The sequence below is a fragment of the Staurois parvus genome, unplaced genomic scaffold, assembly GCF_062004578.1.
Source record: "Staurois parvus isolate SC_StPar_1 unplaced genomic scaffold, SC_StPar_1.0 ptg000544l, whole genome shotgun sequence".
NCBI lineage: Eukaryota > Metazoa > Chordata > Amphibia > Anura > Ranidae > Staurois > Staurois parvus.
In genome coordinates, this window is record NW_028318340.1 from 3,443,545 (window position 1) to 3,466,394 (window position 22,850).

Genomic DNA, 22,850 nt, shown 5'->3' on the forward strand with positions numbered 1-22,850 from the left:
GAATCACTTGTAGGCTAACTCTTTGTAGATTGTAGATTCATATTAATTCTGGAATAACAAAAAAAAAGTGATATTTAAAGTATACTGTATTGCAAAAACGTTTGTGGACAGCCCTCCAAATTATTGCATTCATAGAGATGGTGTTATTTAGCTGTAGTCAACCTGAAGAGAGGTCAGATTGCCCTGCTTTGACACCAGCAAGCAGCAAAAATTTGTAACGTTCTAATATTTCAGTCCAATAGAAAATTGGACTTGTTAATTTATGATGAAGTAAAAATAAACTTTATGAAAAAAATCTTTTATGCAGAACATTTAGTATTAAAACATATCCATTTGTTTTAAAACTACAGAGATAAGATTGCATTTAAGTTTACAATTTATTTTATCTTGTGCCCCATAAAAGAAACCATGATATGAGTAACAAAGTGTAAAGCCCAGTAGTTGAGTACACATCAGAACATCTTTTTTTATACTTTTTTTTTTTTTTTACTCTATTGCAGTCTGCCTTTCAACTTGATAAAAAAAAAGATTGACTACTCCAAAAAATAATGATTCCCTAGCACAGTCCCTTTCCTCATAGCTCCTCTCATCATCTAGGAGTGTCTAATTAAGATATGTGCTGACCCAGCACCCCTCCCCACTTAAAGGCTGAAGGTTTTTTTTATCTTTTACGCATTCTATGCTAGAAGGTAAAAACCTCTGTGCAGCAGCTTCCCCAGCCCCCTCAATACTTACCTGAGCCTCATTGTGATCCAGCAATGTGAATGACCGGCTCAGTTGTTCCAGGTCTCTGCCTCCTCATTGGCTGAGACAGCAAACAGGAGCCATTGGCTCCCGCTGCTGTCAATCACAGCCAGTCAGCCAATGAGGAGAGAGGGGGGCGGGACAAAGCCATGGGGGTGTGTGTGTGTGTGTGTGTGTGTGTGTGTGTGTGTGTGTGTGTGTGAATGGACACGCGGAGCAGCGGGTGTCCCCCCATAGCAACCTGCTTGCTGTGTGAGCACCCGGCAGGAAGGAGGGACCAGGAGAGCCTGCGGGGGACCCGAGAAGAGGATCCAGGTTGCTCTGTGCAAAACCACTGCACACAGTAGGTAAGAAGACACATTTGTTATTGTACAAAAAACGAACCTTTAGAATGGCTTTAACATCTCATTTAGCAGTGGGGGAGGAGCTAAGCATAGTAATTATATGGTGTAAATTGAGTGACCGCTCTGCATCTGCTGGCATCACATCCCAGATAGCTATGCCCAGCAACAGTCTTAGGGCTTTTGGATATCTAAACTAGGGAGGTTTTTACAGGTAAATAACAAGAATTAGGAATATCTATAATCTTATGAGAAAATATATTTGGGTTTCTTTAAGTACTTTTCAAAGACTCGGAACAAACATGATTTAAATGAGTGTATGAAGTGTCAGAATTCTTAATTTCTATACTTGAGTATAGAGATGAATGACTCAGAAAACTTTGAAGTCACTTAGCATAACAGCCAGTGAACCTAAATTTTCAAAGAGAGTTCAGCAATGGTAGCCACAGATTTTGGTGTAGATGTTAAAGGTAACATGGCCACACCATAGGTCCATTTTTAGTCCTACAAAACAATGATTTTTGTTCATTTTTCAAGTAGAATTCCACCTAAAAGTCTGTCAGGCTTTTATTGTTGTCTGTGTCTCCATTATTCCTAACTTTCTACAGCAGGGATAACACTGGAAGGGAGGGAAATATTCTCAAAAGGGACACAGACATCAGTAAAGGCCTGGATAAGGCTCTAACCCTTCCCCTCTATTCAAAACAGTTTCCAGCTGCAGTTTCTCTGGAGAGACTTAATTATGTTGAAATAAACCCAGCGGGTCTAGTGTACCGCATGAGAATATCTTTATGTAAAGCCGGGCAAGACTCCTTGAGAAATGGTAATGTTTAATGCTTTCAGCTTACAATAGATGCAAGCATAAGTAGAACTAAAATCCATAGGTTGCTGACACAGTGTTAAATTTAAAATCGGGAAAGCTCATCTATACATTTTGCACGGCTCAATGAGCCTTTGGGCTGGGCAGTGAGAGGAGTTTACACTTAAGGGTGGCTGTAAGGGGTTCTTATTTATCTAGGTCATTGTATAGCTAGTAGCAGTCCCATTAAACTAGACTTGTTCTGTAATGTAAAGCTGTTTCTTAGCTTCTGTCAGGAAGTTTGCGCAGCATTTATACCCACACAGATGTAGTACAGACACCTTAATTCAATCACCATGGAATGTGTAATTCAGTGTTACTCAACCTTTTTCTAAAATGGAGTGCCTCCAGACTGTCATTTTAAAAGGGCACCGCATTCTAAAATGTGAAAAACTATGCTAATAGTTTTATATAATGCAGCAACATCCACACATGTAGGAGACCCAACAGTAGAGGTGATTTATTCTTCCAAAGCAAATGCACTTTTGCACACTAAGTAGTATTCCAATGTTTCTCTTCTCCCTCTGTTTTTATCCATCACTGAACTAGTGTGACCCCAGCACTGATGGAGAAGGGCAGGGGAGGGTCAAACTAGGATGCTGTGCAGGCAGCTGACATCCTCAACTGATGATGTCATTGGGTTTCAGGATGCCGGCAGCTAGAAGGTCGTAATGATGCACAGTGAAAACCTGTGGCTTTGTAGAACTAAAAGGCAGGCTTGATCCACGTGCTGGTGTGTATAGGAGTTTTTTTTTTTTTTTTTTTGCAATTTTTAGACATTTTGCCAAGGCACCCCTGAAGAAACCTCAAGGTACCCCAGGGTGCCTTGGCTCCCTGGTTAAGAAAGGCTGGTGTAGATGTTCATTGTCCAAGAATAAAATGGGAGGTATGAAAGTTGTGGAACCACCCTGTTATATGATCTCATCCTTGGTGTCAGGAAGTCTGCATGAGTGTTAATTCCTTGATTTACATGGCTAAAGGTGGGGTCAAATGTCAAAATGGCATGATCTGTAGAAGTTTGGAGGGGTTGTTCCAATTCCTTTTTGGGCTGTTTGTCACATGTCAAGGTAGGGGGTGACTTGGACACAGGTCTACAGAAAACCTACCCATACTGACCAGTATCTACTTTCTGACTGGAACATAAACTGGGGTTAAAAAAAAAACTTTTTTTAACTTGTGATACTGATAGCTGTGAAAATATAAAATTATATGAGATATGTAGAACTTCTAAAACAGATCTTGGCACCATTTAAATACTATACTGTGCAAAAGTAGTACTAATAAATGAATGAATGAAACTTTGGTGTAAATGTGTAAGTTGATAAATGAGTTAAATAAAGTGCTCAAAGTTCACTTGATTACTTCATCTCAAATTGCTCTGAAAAAAAGGCATAATTTTCAGTCTTCAATCAATGGGAAAGCAGCATCAGGTAATGTATAGGTAGAGGACAACCTTCTCCAACACCAGTAATCTCCACAACAGAAACAATCTCACCAGAATGAGTTAACTAAAGCTGATCAAAAATGCTTGAATTGAGTCCTCCCTTAGTATCTCTGGTCACAGGTTTTGGGGCATGGCAATCTATGTACATTAAAATCAGGCAGAAACAGAAGCATATTATAACATCATTAAGAGTAGCATCAAATAAAATAATACAGCAGCAGTGCAGTGGACACCACTTCATAAAGGTCTTTCCAGAGGAGTCCTTGTACCTCCCCCTCCAGGTTGAGATGGTCTTATTGTGTGGTAGCTCTTCTCAGGACATTTCCTGATTGGTTTACTTCGTCAGGATTGGCTGCTTCTGATGAAGTCAACCAATGATGAAACACATTGAGCAGGGCTACACACAGTGACAAAACACGATCCAACACCCAAACACAGCCAACCTAACTTGGTACTTGCAGTGTAGTGAGGGATGCTTAGACCCTGTACATTGGGGAGACAAAAATATCTGAACAAGTGAATGGACCAATGTTGGAGGACAAATTCTACAGGTCAAGACACAGCAGCCTTGCTTCATCTTAAGGAAAACCCATTTGAAGTACAGTGAGGTGAGGTGCACATTTTGGACAGGTAACAACTGGTTAAAAGAGGCTATCTACACCAAACTGGAACAACCAATTCCTGAACAGGCCAGGGGTGGGGACCTTCCATGCCTTCTGTCTTCCTGATATAATGCTACCCTGGTCACCTGACAACAATTCACAGCTTTTGCCATGTAAATTGACTAAATAACACCTATGCAGACTACCTGACACCAATATCAGGATTAGGTTACTAGAACAGGGTGGTTCCACAGCTTCTCATCCTATTCTTGGACAACCAACATATACATGTTCCAAGGGGACTGGAATTCCAAAGTTTCCGTGCTACCTGTGTGGATATAAATGCAGGAATATCTATTGAACACTCATTGAAACTAAAAAAGTGGCTTGGAGAAGCTACAAGACATCTTTAGTGTTTCAGATAAAGTCCACTTGAATGTGAATAACTACTACTAGCTAGGGTTTATTTATAAAGCAAAGAATGTGACATTTACCAGACAGTCAGTGCAGGTGAATCTTTCTGGTGTGTGTTTTCAATTACAGCAATTGATTTACCTGCAGTTATTATTTTGTAAATATCAGTCACGGCTGATAAATATACCCCTATATCCATTAAAGACCACGTTTTTTTCTGAAGGCCATACTTGCCAGAATGTAAAAATATAGTACAGCACATTGGCAATTAAAATGCCAATCCTAAAAAAAAAAAAAAAAAAAAATTAAAAATCATAGATATAAATATTTAGTAATACCTTTTTTATTATCATTATTGCAATATGTGAATTTTAACCCTAATAAAGATCAAGAAAATATTTAAAGCTACTTAGCTGAAAATCATGTACAGAAGTACCGTATATGCTTTGAACCCAGTGTATAAAATGCCATGACAACCAGTCTGTTTTCAACTGTCATTTGTACACTTCTGATTGAAAATAAATTTAAAATGGATTTGTTTTGGGAATGAGGGTTGCACACTTTTCATTCATCAGGCCCTTATCTATATAACATCTCATTTTACATTGCCCTAGTCCCCCACATTTAACACACCAGCATAAGATTTCAAAACTGTAATGTAATTTAGATTGAATCCAGTGAAATGTGAATAGTATAGTGACACGGTTGGAAATTGAGTGCCTTAGGCTGTTGTTAAATTGAGCCTGTTGTGTTGCACAGCTAAAATATTTATGTAATATAATATAATATAAAAATAATATGCAGAAGCACACATACAGTATTTGCACTTACTCTGGTTGACCTTAGAATGTGTGAAGTGCATTCCTGAGAAGCTTGCTAGTGCATAAAATATCTAGAATTCAGTTAGTTGGTTAAAAAAACAATTCCCCAAAGCACTGCACATTGTGTGTTTATACTGTGTTTTGTGTAGCTAGGTGATTCTAAGATTTTATAAAGCATTTGTCTAAAATGTTGTGTGACCACACTGTGCAATTATGTGCACTGCACATTTCTCAAACTGGGTATCATCTTTGAAACAGCTTCCTGGCGGTTCACTCATATTCAACCCAATGCAACAGCAGCAGCCGCAGCTGTCCCAGTATTCACCTCAACAATCCCAGCAGACGGCCACATCCAGTCCCCAGCAACAGGGAGATCAGCTGGGACTGTTACCATCGGTAAGTGCTATGCCAGGGTATTGATAAATAGAAGAATGTGTTTATCTACTATAGTGAGCTCAACTTTGAACCAGCTTCACACGTTGCAAAAATGACTAGGGTCACCCAACTTGCTCTACAGTATTCATTTTGCAGCAGAAATTTGAGCTAGCATGAGATTGGCTGCTAGGAACAAGTCTGTTTGTTTAAAAAAAAAAAAAAAAATCTATATGATTAACATACCCTACACAATATTCTATGTATCATATATAGTATAGCGTGTGCGTGTGTGTGTGTGTGTGTGTGTGTGTGTGTGTGTGTACATACATGAAACAAAACAATTTGAACCTGACAAAAGTGATTGATCCATATATATATATATAATAAAAAGACTGCTTTAATTTTGGATTCAATAGAACATTTTAAATAAGAATACAAAAAAATGGCAGGACTCGTAGCCTAATATTTTAGAGCCAATCTCTTCAAACATGCGATATCTGTAGCCCTAAATGAGACCTCTGTACCTTTTCAACAGGTGGTTAGGCCAACTATTAATGAGCAAACGTTCTCCAGTTTGAACGGAGTCTTCTTCACACTGCATTTTTTAGTTATTTCCATACATGTTAAATAGGATTCATGTCAGGGCTCATAGAATTCTGTTTTTAGAATTCTATTGTCCAGTGTTTTTCTTTTCTTAGCCATTTTTGGGTGCTTTTACTTTTGTATGTTTTAGGTCTTTATTTTTTTGAGGACCCATGACCTGCAGCCCCATAACTTTTTTTTTTTATCTGTAAACCTAGACTGCCACTTGCCAAATAACTCCAATTTTGTCTCACTTGTCCAAGGGGCATTCTCCCAGAAACATCTTAATCTGTGGATATGCATTTATACAAATTTCAGTTTGGTTAAAAAAGTCTCCAGCTGTGAAGTCCTCTCTGTCTTCTTTTGACTTTGACTTTGATCACACCATCTGTCCTTTTTTTGAGTGAAAATGGGCTCAGACACTGAAGTACATTGACACATGACTTTTGTACACCATTTCCACAATGCTTTTGTTAAATTTGGGTTTTCCTCTTGCACCCATATCCAGGGTGGTTGGCTACATGCCCATGTACTTTTATCCTCTTAATATTTGCAACTGTATTCACAGGAACTTCAAGCTGCTTGGAGAAGGTTTTATAGCAATTCATTTTGATATGCTGATGATACCAAACATTAGAGTGACTCGTTTTATCTGTTTAAATAGGATGATTTACTGACTGTAAGACTGAAGACATGATTTTATTGATAGAAAAGTGTTAGTTTGAAATATTATACATTATTGGATCATAGTGATTTTTGACCAGCAAATCCACCCAGGTCATTTTTAAATTAATTTTGTACAATAAGCAATTTAACAAAAATTGATTGATTAAATTCACTGAGCTATAAGGGTACCAACAAATTGTCCACACTATCCAGTGTGTGAGATGTACTGTGTGTGTGTGTGTGTGTATATGTGTGTATATGTGTGTGTATATGTATATGTATATATATATATATATATATATACAGTGGGGATCAAAAGTTTGGGCACCCCAGCTAAAAATTTGTATTAATGTGCATAAAGAAGCCAAGGAAAGATGGAAAAATCTCCAAAAGGCATCAAATTGCAGATTAGACATTCTTATAATATGTCAACAAAAGTTAGATTTTATTTCCATCATTTACACTTTCAAAATAACAGAAAACAAAAAAATGGCGTCTGCAAAAGTTTGGGCACCCTGCAGAATTTATAGCATGCACTGCCCCCTTTGCAAAGCTGAGACCTGCCAGTGTCATGGATTGTTCTCAATCATCGTCTGGGAAGACCAGATGATGTCAATCTCAAAGATTTTAAATGCCCAGACTCATCTGACCTTGCCCCAACAATCAGCACCATGGGTTCTTCTAAGCAGTTGTCTAGAAAACTGAAACTGAAAATAGTTGACGCTCACAAAGCTGGAGAAGGCTATAAGAAGATAGCAAAGCATTTTCAGATGTCAATATCCTCTGTTCGGAATGTAATCAAGAAACGGCAGTCATCAGGAACAGTGGAAGTTAAAGCAAATCTGGAAGACCAAGAAAAATATCAGACAAAACAGCTCGCAGGATTGTGAGAAAAACAATTCAAAAACCACGTTTGACTGCACGATCCCTCCAGAAAGATCTGGCAGACACTGGAGTTGTGGTACACTATTCCACTATAAAGAGATACTTGTACAAATATGGTCTTCATGGAAGAGTCATCAGAAGAAAACCTCTACTACGTCCTCACCACAAAAATCATCGTTTGAACTTTGCAAATGAACATATAGACAAGCCTGATGCATTTTGGAAACAAGTTCTGTGGATCGATGAGGTTAAAATTGAACTTTTTGGCCGGAATGAGCAAAGGTACGTTTGGAGAAGAAGGGGCATAGAATTTAATGAAAAGAACCTCTGTCCAACTGTTAAGCATGGGGTTGGATCAATCATGCTTTGGGGTTGTGTTGCAGCCAGTGGCACAGGGAACATCTCACGAGTAGAAGGAAAAATAGATTCAATAAAATTTCAGCAAATTTTGGATGGTAACTTGATGCCATCTGTGAAAAAGCTGACGTTAAAGAGAGGATGGCTTCTACAAATGGATAATGATACTAAACACACCTCAAAATCCACGGGGGATTACATCAAGAGGCGTAAACTGAAGGTTTTGCCATGGCCTTCACAATCTCCTGACCTCAACATAATTGAAAATCTATGGATAGACCTTAAAAGACCAGTGCGTGACAGACAGCCCAGAAATCTCAAAGAACTGGAAGACTTTTGTAAGGAAGAATGGGCAAAGATACCTCAAACAAGAACTGAAAGACTCTTGGCTGGCTACAAAAAGCGTTTACAAGCTGGGATACTTGCCAAAGGGGGCAGTACAAGATATTAACTCTGCAGGGTGCCCAAACTTTTGCAGACGCCATTTTTTTTTTTCTGTTATTTTGAAAGTGTAAATGATGGAAATAAAATCTAACTTTTGTTGACATAATATAAGAATGTCTAATCTGTAATTTGAAGCCTTTTGGAGATTTTTCCATCTTTCCTTGGCTTCTTTATGCACATTAATACAAATTTTTAGCTGGGGTGCCCAAACTTTCGATCCCCACTGTATATATATATATATATATATATATATATATACACACTTCAATCTGGCATTTTGGTAAAATAGAAAACACATGTTCCCAAAAAAATTTTCTCACATAATCCTTCATTTGAGGGTCATCAAATTATGGGATAATCTATGAAACTGTGCACATTATGTGTTTAATTATGGACCAATTTTTGTAATGTGTCGAGAAAGGATTTCCCCCCCCCCTTTTTGTCAGCTGAAAATCCATATATTTTTTGTTATGAGCGCCTCCATTCTACGACTAAGCTTTTAGGGAAGTATAATGAGAACTTCTTAAATGGACTATATAGTCTTTGTTCAGGATCAAACTCCCACCAATATGGACCTGCACGAAAATACCACAGCATGTAAAATAGATATGTAAACTGCTTAAGTTTTGATGGGGATGGAGTAGAACGCCTGTCAGGTTTTTACTGTTCCAAAAAGATTCCCCTTCAGCTGATATCAAATTTGTGACTCACACCAGCAGCTGGATTTCAATTTAGGGCAAGGTAGAGAGGTGGAACATTCATCAGTTGCATGTGTTGCTCAACCACTGGCTGGATAAGCAAGGAGTCGCTCTCCCACTGGTAGTTTATGTTCTGCAAAGGAGATGAGTACTTTACTTGAATATTTTATTCAAGGCTGTTGCTGGACAGGATCACAAGTGTGACATTAGCCTGTGACTAGTAGGGGACTTGAGGTGACCTGGATGAGTGGCTCAGCGAGAAAATATTAAATCAATTTTCCCCATCCATGCTAACCACATGGATGTCAGAATCTCTGCTACAGCTTTTGTATTCATGCAATTACGGATGCCTGAATACACTAGCACTGTCAAAAGCATCTACATCTACTACATCTGGCAAACGCACACACAAAAGTGGTGTGTGTATCTGGAAAAGAGGAAAAGACAATTTTTCCCCTTGTACAATCAGATGTATCTAGCGCAAAGGGAACTCCAGTGCAAGCAGTGATAATCAATAAACAGCCAGGACTTGTGCAACTGTCCCTTTAGCTTGTCTGACCATAGGCTTGTAAACAATCTGTACAGAAAACACAACAAAAGGGAAGTGCAACTATCATGTACCTGGTAGCAGAGGCTGGTATGATGGGGGAAGGCTTCACTTACACCTCTGACTCTGGGCCCCTCGTAGTGTGAACAAAAGGTGTAGGAGTGCAGAGAGGCATGAGTGCCTGTAAATCTTGCTAGTAGCAGTGCAGAAGTCCACCCCAGGCAGGCGAGGTCATCAGATGCCTTCAGTGAAGCAGGTAAGCTGGGAGGTAGCAGCCTGGTACTGTGGGCAGATGAGGCATATGTTGGTAGTAGACTGTAAATCAGCAGGCACAGGAGAGTGGTAGGCAGGTACCAGTGACTGCAGGAAGAGTAGCAGAGTCAGGCAGGTCAGGTCATACACTGGAAGGATGGGTCAGATACAGGGGCACAGGCAGGAGCGTGGTACAAGCTGGGTCTGGAACTTATCAGTAGAGCAGAAGCAAATGGAACAGGCAGAAGTGGTAGGTAGAGGACAAGTTGAGCTCAGTGCAGGCAGAGTTCAGAGAGTAGTCGGGACAGGCTGAGTCAGGATACAAGATCACAGGGTCTTGGGATACACAGGAGGCCAAAGCAGTACTGATCCTGAGCACTGGCACAGTTTAGCCCACTTGGTGCCAGCATCTGCCATTAGTATGTGCCTAATTATGTCCACAAGAGGGAACATGGATTAGCCTGTAAAGATGCACAGAAGCCAGTCCAGAAGAGCCATCTTGTCTACTGGCATGCCCTTCCTGACGGCAACCTAGTGTAATAAACATTTTAATAAAAAACAATAATATTGCACTTACGTGATTCCAACACATTATGCATCCATAACTAGTTTATGTTCCCAAAGGTGTGTGGATTACCATTGACCACATGACACGTTTTGGAGGTGTGGATTCCTTTCTCTGATGATCTGAGGACACCTCCAAAACTCACGTGATCAGTGGTAACCCACACGCCTCTCCCATCACAGTGACCATCATTGCCGGTCTCCTGCTCCGGTCCTGGTGCCTGTCAGATGCAAGCTGCTTAAGTGACCAGTGGTGTGCCTCAGGGATGGCTTTGGGAAGATAAACTAGCTGCACACAAGACATCTACCTGGCATCCAAAGACTGGTTGGAGATGGGCGGTTACATCTGATGGTTCACTGCTGATAGTTATGGATGCGTAATGTGTTGGAATCATGTGAGTGTGATATTATTGTTTTAAATTCATTTTATTAAAGGTTAATTGTGCAAGGTTGTGGTGGGTTTTTTTTTGTTTCTTTTTTAAATGTGCCTTTTCTTGGCAGCCATTTTTATAGTATAACAAATAGTGGTCATCCTCTTTGCTTTTTAATTACGTTTTAGAGGAAACCATCTTTTATCAAGTGAGGACCAATATCTGTACCCAGAGACAACTTGATTAAAATAGAAGTTTGCAAATATCAAAATACCATGCAAAATAAAAATGACCTTAATTTGTAGTTTCAAACCACCTGTAAAAATGTATTCGTGTCCTTTCAGATTTCAATAGATGAGCAAAGTGAAAGGTTCTCTTGTAAGACCATCTTGCCCTCTACTTTTTCATGCTCCCAAACTGCTCTGTTGCCTGGTTGTTGGTCACTAGGCTCAAGGTATGCTCCTCCATACTCAAAAGAATCAGTTATCTACTGAATGTTCTGGAAGTATCGGAGCTGTGGAGGAATATGCAGAAGGGCAAGGTGACAGATTCTCCATAACTAGACTCTCAGGCTGTGATTAAAGAGAGACTTTGCTCATCTAAGGAACCCCAAAACCTCCTTATATTCACTTTACTAGTGATCCCCCACCATTCCTTTCTCATCCATAGTTAGCACTGAAATAATGAGCTTCTGCTTCCAGAGGAAGCAATTGCATCAATTGACTTTTAGACTCAAGCATTGTCACATCCGAGGTCCCATACACTTCCATACTCGGAAGCATCAGGTATATACCGAATGCTCTGACATTATAATGGAGCAGTGTCTCCAGAAATGGCCCTTCCAAGTCAACTTTACCAGTGTCTTTTCACCCCTCCTTCCTCCTTCACAACTGTCACTGACTGGTGTTGGCGGTCTCACTCGCCCAGTCATGTGACAATACTCTGGCCTAGAGAGCAGATGCTAGACCTGAGCCCGATCACAGAAGGTCAAAAGCTCCTCTATCTAGGAAGTGTTGGGTATTGTGGATGGCTGTGGAGAAGGAGCCCCTAGATTTAGTACAGCAGTGCCACAAAACATACAGACAATTGCACAAGGAGGGCTTTGCCATTACTTAAACTTAATCTATGTTTCACTGTGCAGTAGCACACAACTAGGCTTTACATATATTCAAAAAAATCATTGCTGAATATTAAGCATTGCAAATGCAAGCTACATGTTTTTTTTAAACCCACGTGAACCTACTGTGGTCCTGTTTACAAAAAAGACCTGTGGGGTATGACCAAAAATATAGGCATATTTTGAAAATAGTAGAGTGATGTTTTGAGTACCCTTCTTGTTACTAGTCTCTCATTACTTAAATTATTTTGAAAAGTGAAATGATTACTGTTCATCTACTTTTTGTTTTCACCCTGCTAGGGAATGGAACAAGGTTCTAGCAGCCAAGAACAGACATTATCTTCACAGCAGGCAGCTGTCATTAATCTAACAGGAGTAGGTGGTTTTATGCCTCAGCAGGCAGCTGGTATGTATTCCTATTCTCTCTTCTCCAATTACATACTTTTCAACACCCCCAACTCACCAACAGTCTGCTGACCCAGACTGAACTCAACAGTCATGCAGCAAAAGTGGAAGTCCACTCCTCTTGTGAAACATCACTCACCTGTTTGTTGCTTGGAGGTCTTTATAGGCATTCCAGGTCTTACTGCTGACAGTTAATGATTTTACAGACTCTTAAAAATTAGTGGAGATGACCATTTACACTTTTTATGACTCAGTTTTCCAGTTTTCTGAAAATATATTATAAAATTGCCTCTGTGTGGTCCTGCAAATTTTGCAAGTCTGTGTTACAGTAGGTAGCTGTAATCTTTTTACTACATGGATCCAAATTGAAGTACGAGACTGCTTTAAATTTGTGTACATGTGGAACTCCACCCAGAGTGCAAGGTTTGAACCCCCACAGTACCTCTATGGCTCTTCAAGACCCCAATAAGAGGATTCCCCTATGTTCTGAAAACCCCTTAACACCAGCTCAGAAGGGGATATCTTGTGATCACTGCCTAATCCAGCTCTGTCGCTTGAAAAAAGAAATTTTAAACAAGGTAGCCTGAAAAAGAAGACTCTTAATTTTCTCTCCATCATGTGGCGAGCTCTTACTTTGCGGTCTTCAAGAGCTGTGGCCTCCAGCAGAATCTTCAGCATTCAACACTTCTAGATGTCTGTGACCCCTGTTAAGTGCTATGGGTTCATCCTTCGACCACTATGTCATTGCAGGACACAGTAGTGGTATAGGGGCAGAGAGAAGGAACCTTAGCCTAGGGTTTATAAGATTTTGCTCGAGGTCATAGCTCTTGCAGATAGCAAAGGTAATTGCCACCCACCAGAGTGTTGTTTTACAGCAACCATTTTCAAACTTTTTGAATGACAGTAGGCTTTAAATGAGATTAGTAGGCTTTAGGCCTGAGATGACAGTGGTTCAATTGTGTGACAGTCTATTACCAAAAACAAGTGCAGTGCTACTCTATTTTAAATCAATAATCAATTCCCAGCTAATCTCAATATATAAAAAAATAAGTGAATAACCAAATCAAAATACAGTGTCACAGTATGATGCAATAACCATAACAAATACATAGTGCATCACATATTGGTGCAAGATCATCACAGATCACATCACAGGACAATGCAGAGACACCGCTCACAGAATGCACTTCTCTGGCTTGCACAGTGTGATGACATCCTCAAGGTTGGGCTCTGTCACTTTATGCGTATCATCCAGTAGCGGCACTTCTTCAGAAAGAGTACCGCTATTGGACAATGCAGGCAAAGTGATGAAGCCCGACCTTGATGATGCGATCATGCTATGCGAGCCAGAGGAGTGTGTATCTAGATATGTGCCATTTCTGCACAAGCTTTGTGAGTGTCTTACGTTTTTTTTTACAATAAAACCATTCAGTGTGCGCTATGAGAGTTCTTTTATCTTCTGTATGGGCCTGATAATGCTGTGGTGATTGTTGGTTAATTCATCAGTGTTTTGTGTATATATGCATATTTGTTGCACATTTATTGTATGCACTGATATATGCTGCACTGTGTAATTTTTATGGTTCTACATCAGACTGTGCTACTGTATTTTGATTTGGTTACTTAATTATGTATGGATATTAACTGGGAAATATTTGTTAATTTATAATAGGGTAGCACTGCACAGGTTTTTGATTATATATTGTCACACAATTGAACCGCTGTCTTCTCATGTCCATGGGTACCTTTTTAAATATGGCTATTATAGCTGGGCTGAGAGTGGGTGACCAAACCCTGCCTCACTATAACCAAAACCATCCATTTTGAAGGGCATTTTCCTTCCCTTACATTTTCCTTATACTACATTATAAATGAGCCTATGCTAAACTTGAAATTTAATTTAGAATCCTGCATCAATTTTCAAGCTTCAACAAGAACAAGTGCAAGATTTAATGTTTGTAAAAGGCTTGACTGATATTTCCAAACAAAACAAATCAATCACATTTTCACCGTGTGGCTACTGGGTGTCATAATTCTATTTATGCTTATTAAATTTATAACTGCAGTGAGCACCATGGCAGCTGCTACTTGTATTAACAAATGCAGCTGTCTACAAGAAACAAATCATGTGTTCATGTGTTTTACTAAATATTTGTAGAAAAATAAACCTAGAAAAATAATAATTATGAGGCATGGAGAAGAACATATTTTCCAATTCAGTTAAGTCCATTTCAACAAATAGCTGTCTCTCTAGTTATGTGAATAGACCATAAAGCTTTCACAACTCAATTTTCTTAAAAGTAATTATAGCAGCCTAAAGCCACATAAAATGCTTTAAAAAAAATGTATCAATAGTCAAAAGGTATAAAATGTATTAAAAAAAAAACAAAACAAAACACAATAAAACAAAACCGTGTATACATACTAATAGAGGCACTGGTCTGGGAGAAGCAGAGAGAGGCAAAAGTTAGCATACTGATTTTATATTTATATATATATATATATATATATTTTTTTTTATATTGAGCATTTGGAGAAGATATTGGCTTTCTGTTGCCCCCTGCTGTGCTTATATGGCAGTGCGGGTAGCATTTGTTGTATACCATTTTATCTTGGGCATTTGAGATGTTAAATATCTGATTGAATTCTACTTTACTGCACTTACAACACGTTAGACTTTATGAAGGGTAAAGCCTAAGAGACTAAGGTACAAGGTAAATCTTATTGTTTAAATTAAATTGCTAGATTAACTTTATAATACTGAGCAACAGTAAGTTTCCTTTGTGTCTAAATTTCTTAATCCGGGTACACAGCAAGTTTTTTTTTTTTTTTTTTTTTTTTAATTTTATTCAACCCAGTGGGCTGAATGGGGGAAAAAAAGACGTACGTTTCACAGTACTAAAACATTTCCCTGCCGAGCTATTGTGTTCCAACAGGGGGATTCCCCCAATTTCCCCCCCCCCCCCCCCCCCGCCAAGATACACTAGTCAGCGCTAGCAGTGCTGATCGGATGCTTGTTTTTCAGCATGCCCGTTCAACAGAAGCTGGTCATGGGACCTGTACACACGGGCCAAAAATCAGTTGGTTCCTGCCAAACTGACCATTTTCAGATGATTTCCTGCCAGTGTGTACCCATCTTTAGTCCTATTTAATTGCTTAATAATATTCTTCACCCCTTTTGCAACGGTTGACTTTGATGTGTGTTGTTCTAGTCACATCCACTTTTTTTATTTCAAATTTTGCTAGTTGCCAGATCTTTACACACATGAGACCCTATGTATAGGATAACATGACTGCTTGATTAGTCATAAGCAGATTACTGTGATTCCAGCAAAGTATATCAGTGCAGGTCATCTAACTTTAGTGTATCTCTAGGCAAACCTTTTTTTCAAATTTGTAAATAGAGTGGAGAAGGGTCCCCTGTCAAGTTTTTACTGCTGTTTCCCCATTGGGGAGATTCACCACTCTGTTTGTCTGGATGACTGTTGTCACCTAAACAGAAAGTGAGGAAAAATTATCTTTATTAGAGTGGAACAAAAGTAAAGAGAAATCTTTCAGTGGAGACACTTTCTCCAGGGACAGCTGTCTAGGGGAATACCCCTCCTTTTGGGAGCGCTTCTCTACCTTCTTGGTGTGCCTTTGTGACAGGACATGAAGGGAGATTTCCCAATGGTACGCAGACAGCAAAAACATAAGCTATTGGGGGCTAACTTTTGCCTACTCTATCCCAAACTATGTATAAAACTAAGTTTGGCTATACACTGATCAGCCATAACATTATGACCTCCCTCCCCCCCCCCCCCCCAACCCTTTGAGGCTTGGACTCCACTAGACGTCTGAAGATCAGTTGTGGTATCTGGCACCAAGCTGTCAGAGGTAGATCCTTTCCATCTTGTGAGTTCCAAGGTTGGGCCTCCATATATTGGACTTGTTTTTCCAACACATCCACAAATGCTCAATTAGATTGAGATCTGGAGAATTTGGAGGCCAAGTCAACACCTCAAATGCATTGTGTTTCTCAAGCCTTTCTTGAATTCATCAAACCAGGCCCCCCCTCTTCTGTTGCTTTATGGTCCAGTTCTGCTGCTCACATGCCAATTATAGGCACTTTTGGCTGTAGACACAGGTCAGCGTGGGCACCGTGACCGATCCATGGCTATGCAGCCCCATATTCAACAAACTGCGGTGTACTGTGTGTTCTGACACCTTTTTGTTGGAACCAGCATTAAAGGCAAAAATCTGACGATGGATAGAACTCTCTGCCTCAGGGTGGGTTTGATTTAAATCAAGTTGATTTAAATCATGATTTCAATCACTAAAAAGGCTCGATTTAAATCATAATTTTTAAAGCGCAACTGTCATCTCTGCCCTGCAGTGGCTCCTTGTCTGACCCGCTGTTGACTCAGCGACAGTTCCATTCACTTTAATGGGACGGCTAGTGATGCGGTAGTGACACAATAAGGTAAGGGATTTGGCGGCAGTGACACAAGGTGAGGGAAGTGACGTCAGCAGGTGAGTGGATGCCCGCTAACAGGCACTGCCATGATGGATCTAAAATGACAGGTTCTCTTTAAATGTAAGGAATCCGACTCATTCTTGCTGGTAGTTGGAATCTTTAATATTTGCAAACCAAATGAAGGTTTCCTTTTTAGAATAAGCGGTCAGGTTAGTAAAACAGCGATAGCAGAACCGATTTTAGTTTAATCACACAGTCGGAGAGCTACTCAAATTCTTTTATTTCATGTTTTTTCTCACGGTTACTGTGAATTGTGTGAATGCATCAATGCAGTGCATGTTCTCAGCTTGCAGAGCTTAGATTCATTGAATGAGTTTACCAAAAATGTAAATATTGCAGAATATACAGCCTCATGCTACATAACTAAGCTCTATTTCATGCTGAATAAACTCAATTATTAATGTATCTTAGAAAACTACCTTTAGATAGATTTTTACTCCAAAAGCATTTTATTAAAATAAATTTGATAAATATCAAACAAATTCAATTGATTTTTTTTTTTAAATCATTGATTTTTATCCACCCTGCTCTGCCTTAAAGTGGACGTAAACTCCAACTGGCCACTTGTACCTACACACAAGCCTATAATAAAGCTTACCTGTAAGTACAAGGAATATCTCCTAACCATGCACCATTTAGGAGATATTCAGTGAGCCCGTAGTCGATGACTTCACTGGTGCATGCGCTCTGAAGGAACGGCATAGCCTTACCGTTCCTTCGGAGCTCTGTGCCATGGCAGAGACTCCTGCGTGCATGCGATCAAGTGGCCAGAGCCTGCAGACCCAGAAGGAAGACCATGTGAAGATGGAAGCCCTGTCAGCGGTGACATCACCGCTAGAATGTTGGGCTTCATTCTAAAGTAAGTCGTTCATAATGTGCTAGTATGCAATGCACACTAGCACATTACATTATTTTGCAGGGGACATTTTTATTTTTTTGCAGGGGACATTTTTATTTTTTATTTTTTTTTTGGCAGTTTGCTACCATTTTACATTACATGTTAACTTTTTCAGCCATTTGAGCTACAATAGCTCTTCTGTTAGATCGGATTACACAGGCAGCCTTCAATCCCTGTGTGCATCCATGAGCCTTGGTTGCTCATGGCCCTGACACCGGTTTGCCAGTTTTTTCCTTCCTTGGACCACTTTTGGTAGGTTCTGACCACTGCAGACTGGGTACATACCATAAGAGCTGCTGTTTGGAGTTGCTCTGACCCAGTCATCTAGCCATTACAATTTATCCCTTGTCAGAGTCATGCAAATCCTTACATTTGGCCATTTTTCTTTCCCCTTTCAACACATCAACTTCAGAGACAACATGTTCACATGCTGCCTAATATATCCCACTCACTTTCAGATGCCATTGTAACGAGATAATTACTTTACCTGTCAGTGATCATATTGTTATATCTGATCAATGTATATACATATTCAGGAGAGATGCTGTACAAGCTGGGAGTTGGCTGTGATGCATTGTCACCATTCTAAATCAACGCATTTCATTCTGTGCCATCTTGATCCCATGAATATTAATGTAGAAAATATTACATGCTTACCATGTTTTTGATAATGCACCGTAACAGAACAGGCAGATGTGAATGGGTCCTTGGGGCCCATGCAGACGTGTATTGGCATGTCTTACTGTGTGTTGCAGTGCCATTCATCAAGTTAAAATAACCCAACTGGGGGCCCAGGCAGCAATGAAAACCTGACAGGCTCTAAACCTTCCCCACTCTACCCAAAAAAAAGGTTTTGTTTTGTGTTGGGCTTTAGGCCACCCACGTGATGACTAAATCATTTTAGATACATTGTGATATGTTGGGTATTGAGCTCAGTGAACCATTTACTTTGTTTCAAAAGTTTGTGTATTGTTTGTATTATTAATATAAATTCAGATTACATTATATTTTGCACATTTCAGCTCCAACTGCTGCTTTCATCTATGGCTACCACTCTGCTTGTTCCTATGGGAGTGAACAATCATTCAACAATCTTGTACAGATTTTGCAGCAGTTTATCTTGAATTCACAGTCTGCTAAAACGGTCCACCCCAAGATTATATACAGTATCTCACAGAAGTGAGTGCACCCCTCACATTTTTGTAAATATTTTATTATATCTTTTCATGTGACAACACTGAAGAAATGACACTTTGCTACAATGTGACATAGTGAGTGTACAGCTTGTATAACAGTGTAAATTTGCTGTCCCCTCAAAATAACTCAACACACAGCCATTAATGTCTAAACCGCTGGCAACAAACGTGAGTACACCTCTAAGTGACAAGGTCCAAATTGGGCCCAATTAGCCATTTTCCCTCCCCGGTGTCATGTGACTCGTTAGTGGTACAAGGTCTCAGGTGTGAATGGGGAGCAGGTGTGTTAAATTTGGTGTTATAGCTCTCACTCTCTCATACTGATGACTGGAAGTTCAACATGGCACCTCATGGCAAAGAATTCTCTGAGGATCTGAAAAAAGAATTGTTGCTCTACATAATGATGGCCTAGGCTGTAAGAAGATTGCTAAGACCCTGAAACTGAGCTGCAGCAAGGTGGCCAAGACCATACAGCTGTTTAAGAGGACAGGTTCCACTCAGAACAGGCCTCGCTCGCCATGGTCGACCAAAGAAATTGATTGCATGTGCTCAGCATCCTAGCCAGAGGTTGTCTTTGGGTAATAGACGTAGAGTGCTGCTAGCATTGCTGCAGAGGTTGAAGGGGTGGGGGGTCAGCCTGTCAGTGCTCAGACCATACGCCGCACACTGCATCAAATTGGTCTGCATGGCTGTCGTCCCAGAAGGAAGCCTCTTCTAAAGATGATGCACAAGAAAACCTGCAAACAGTTTGCTGAAGACAAGCAGACTGAGGACATGGATTACTGGAACCATGTCCTGTGGTCTGATGAGACCAAGATAAACTGATTTGGTTCAGATGGTGTCAAGGGTGTGTGGCAGCAACCAGGTGAGGAGTACAAAGACAAGTATGTCTTGCCTACAGTCAAGCATGGTGGTGGGAGTGTCATGGTCTAGGGCTGCATGAGTGCTGCCAGAACTGGGGAGCTACAGTTCATTGAGGGAACCATGAATGCCAACATGTACTGTGACATACTGAAGCAGAGCATGATCCCCTCCCTTCGGAGACTGGGACGCAGGGCAGTATTCCAACATAACGAGCCCAAACACACCTCCAAGACGACCACTGCCTTGCTAAAGAAGCTGAAGGTAAAGGTGATGGACTGGCCAAGCATGTCTCCAGACCTAAACCCTATTGAGCATCCGTGGGGCATCCTCAACTGGAAGGTGGAGGAGCGCAATATCTCTGACATCCACCAGCTCCTTGATGTCGTCATGGAGGAGTAGAAGATGACTCCAGTGGCAACCTGTGAAGCTCTGGTGAACTCCATGCCCAAGAGGGTTAAGGCAGTGCTGGAAAATAATGGTGGCCACACAAAATATTGACACTTAGGGGTGTACTCACTTTTGTTGCCAGCGGTTTAGACATTAATGGCTCTGTGTTGAGTTATTTTGAGGGGACAGCAAGTTTACACTTTTATACAAGCTGTACACTCACTACTTTTACATTGTAGCAAAGTGTCATTTCTTCAGTGTTGTCACATGAAAAGATAGAATAAAATATTTACAAAAATGTGAGGGGTGCACTCACTTCTGTGAGTTACTGTATATGACACCCAGAATTTCAGTGTCTGTGTTTTCATCTCTTGAACACTGTTCCCCTTTGACCTGCCTACTCTTCCCTTCTCCTCTCCATAGTGTTACCCCAGCTCGGCTCTACTGTGAATAGACCCGGGCAAGGCCGTCCTTACCAGAATCTGCAGCTCTCTCCTGCCTTACAACTGCAGCAGCAAGCCATGCAGCAGCAAAAGCAGCATATACAAGTAATCTATAGATCTACAATAATAGCTCTGGCAGACACTAAGGCAAAAAAAAAAAAAAAAACTCTAGTGTGCAAATTACATTCTCATATATTTAAAGCCCAACTGAAATTTCAGATTAAAGCATTGCTATCCACTCCAGGTGTATCAAAACAAAAGTCACTCAGTTCATTTTCTTCAGAAAGCACCTGCAGTCCGAGTAGAAAGCCCGTCTGCTGCCATCATACTGTAGAGGGCCATTGCTTCACTGTGTGGAAGCTGTGCTCTCTCTGCAGAGGTGCAACACACCCCTCAGCAGGGAACATGAGCTTTGTTCATAATAGTTCTGTCTCAGCCGAGGGCATGTCAGATCCCTGCATAGAGACCACTACTTCCCAACAGAGAGCAAGGTTATTTTCTTTATAGCATGCTGGTAGAGGAAAGGCTTTTCTACTCAGGCTGCGGCTGCTTTCTAAAGAGAATTAACTTTTTAAGACACCGCACACATTTGTTATGATGCACCTATTATGCCTTTAGCTGGTTTGAACTGGGCTTTAATATAAATACTGAGTGGAATAACTGTGTAACTGCAGGATTAGGACAAGTGCATGCAAACTGCAATTCGCTGCATGTGGAACATTCTAGTTCCAGGTTTTAGAAGAGTGTTGCCCTTGGCTGATAAATACCTTTTTAAATTAGTAATGTTTAGCCTATGCAGGCATTTTCAGCAAATTCCCCCAGCTAAAGTGATTTTTGGGTAGGTAGATTGGTGGATTGCATCCACAATTGGGCTAAATCATATTCCTGCTTCTGCTAGCTTGCATAAGAGTACAACATTTTAAAGTGTTACTAAACCCACAACAGTAAAAACAAAAAACAGTTAATCCTCTGCACTGTGTAAAAAGGATGTTTGATCCTGCCCTTCTACTGTCCCCAATCCATCTACTGATAGAACAGAACCTTGGGGGCAAGCTGTACATGCTCAGTTTGGTGTGTATTACTAGTGTTTTTTTTTTCTTGAGAGCGTATGTGATCAACACAGGGCCAACCAGCGCTGTCCACACAGAGGGTCAGGGGTTATATAGCCTCATAGGACAATCGGGAAAATGAAAACTACAAGTTTTAACCAATGCTCTGCTGGACACTGATGGAAGTCATGTTACAAGACTTCTCTAACTGCTGATGAGAAAAGTTATTTAGCAGTTTATATTTACTAAAATAATTGCATTTCCATGTTCTGTGGAAGACTGGATATAGTTAATGCAGGGTCGTGGGTTTAGTAACACTTTTAAGTGTGTGTATAAACCCTAATAATGAACTTGTATTTGCTCTCTTTTTGGTAGATCAAGTATACCAGAGTGTTTGTTAGATCTGTTTGATAAGTGCAAGAAAATGCCTGTTGATTCGGCCAGTAGTCTGTGAGGTGATAATTGTCTGCCACTACTGCACTGTTAGCATTGTTTCTATCCATCGATGTGGAGTAGAGAACATCTCCCCACTCCATGTCCTAATGCCTAGTACACACGATGAGAATATCGAACTAATGATTGTCCATTTTCGATATGGAGATTAGCATGCAAAAAAAAAAAGTTACTCAATTTACCACAATTTTTGTATGACAAAATAGAATTTTGGAAGTATTGTATGTCCGGACAGCTACTGTACTGATTAAAAGAAAATCATATAATCTGATATCGTATAAGAAAAATTTTTGCACTTGTCCCTTCGGTTATTGTTGCATTAACTGTTGTGATCGTCTCTCGAAACTGTATACAAATGATCAGATTATCATACAATTGGTCCTACTACGATTTTCTCATCGTGTGTTGGGCCTTATGATGAGCGCTGTTGATTTAGGGTAGGGAGTATGATACTGCCAGAATCACAGGTGAAAATAAAGGGGGATAAAAAGCCACCAAATCTTTGGACTGATAAGCTGCACTATGTTACATTTGTTGTTCTTGAGTTTAGAGCTGA

General features: G+C 40.1%; 1 protein-coding gene across 3 annotated transcripts in view; it reads left to right on the plus strand.

Moving 5' to 3' along the window:
* The window catches only part of SUPT20H (SPT20 homolog, SAGA complex component), a 127,233-nt gene that overhangs the window by 100,406 nt on the left and 3,977 nt on the right, over positions 1-22,850 (plus strand). For 2 of the 3 annotated variants that reach the window (XM_089690841.1, XM_089690843.1), the window contains 3 exons: positions 5,484-5,621; positions 12,384-12,489; positions 20,773-20,897. In XM_089690841.1, coding sequence (XP_089546967.1) covers positions 5,484-5,621; positions 12,384-12,489; positions 20,773-20,897 — 369 coding nt within the window. The remainder of the gene's footprint in view (positions 1-5,483; positions 5,622-12,383; positions 12,490-20,772; positions 20,898-22,850) is intronic. The other variant, XM_089690844.1, reaches the window with a different exon arrangement.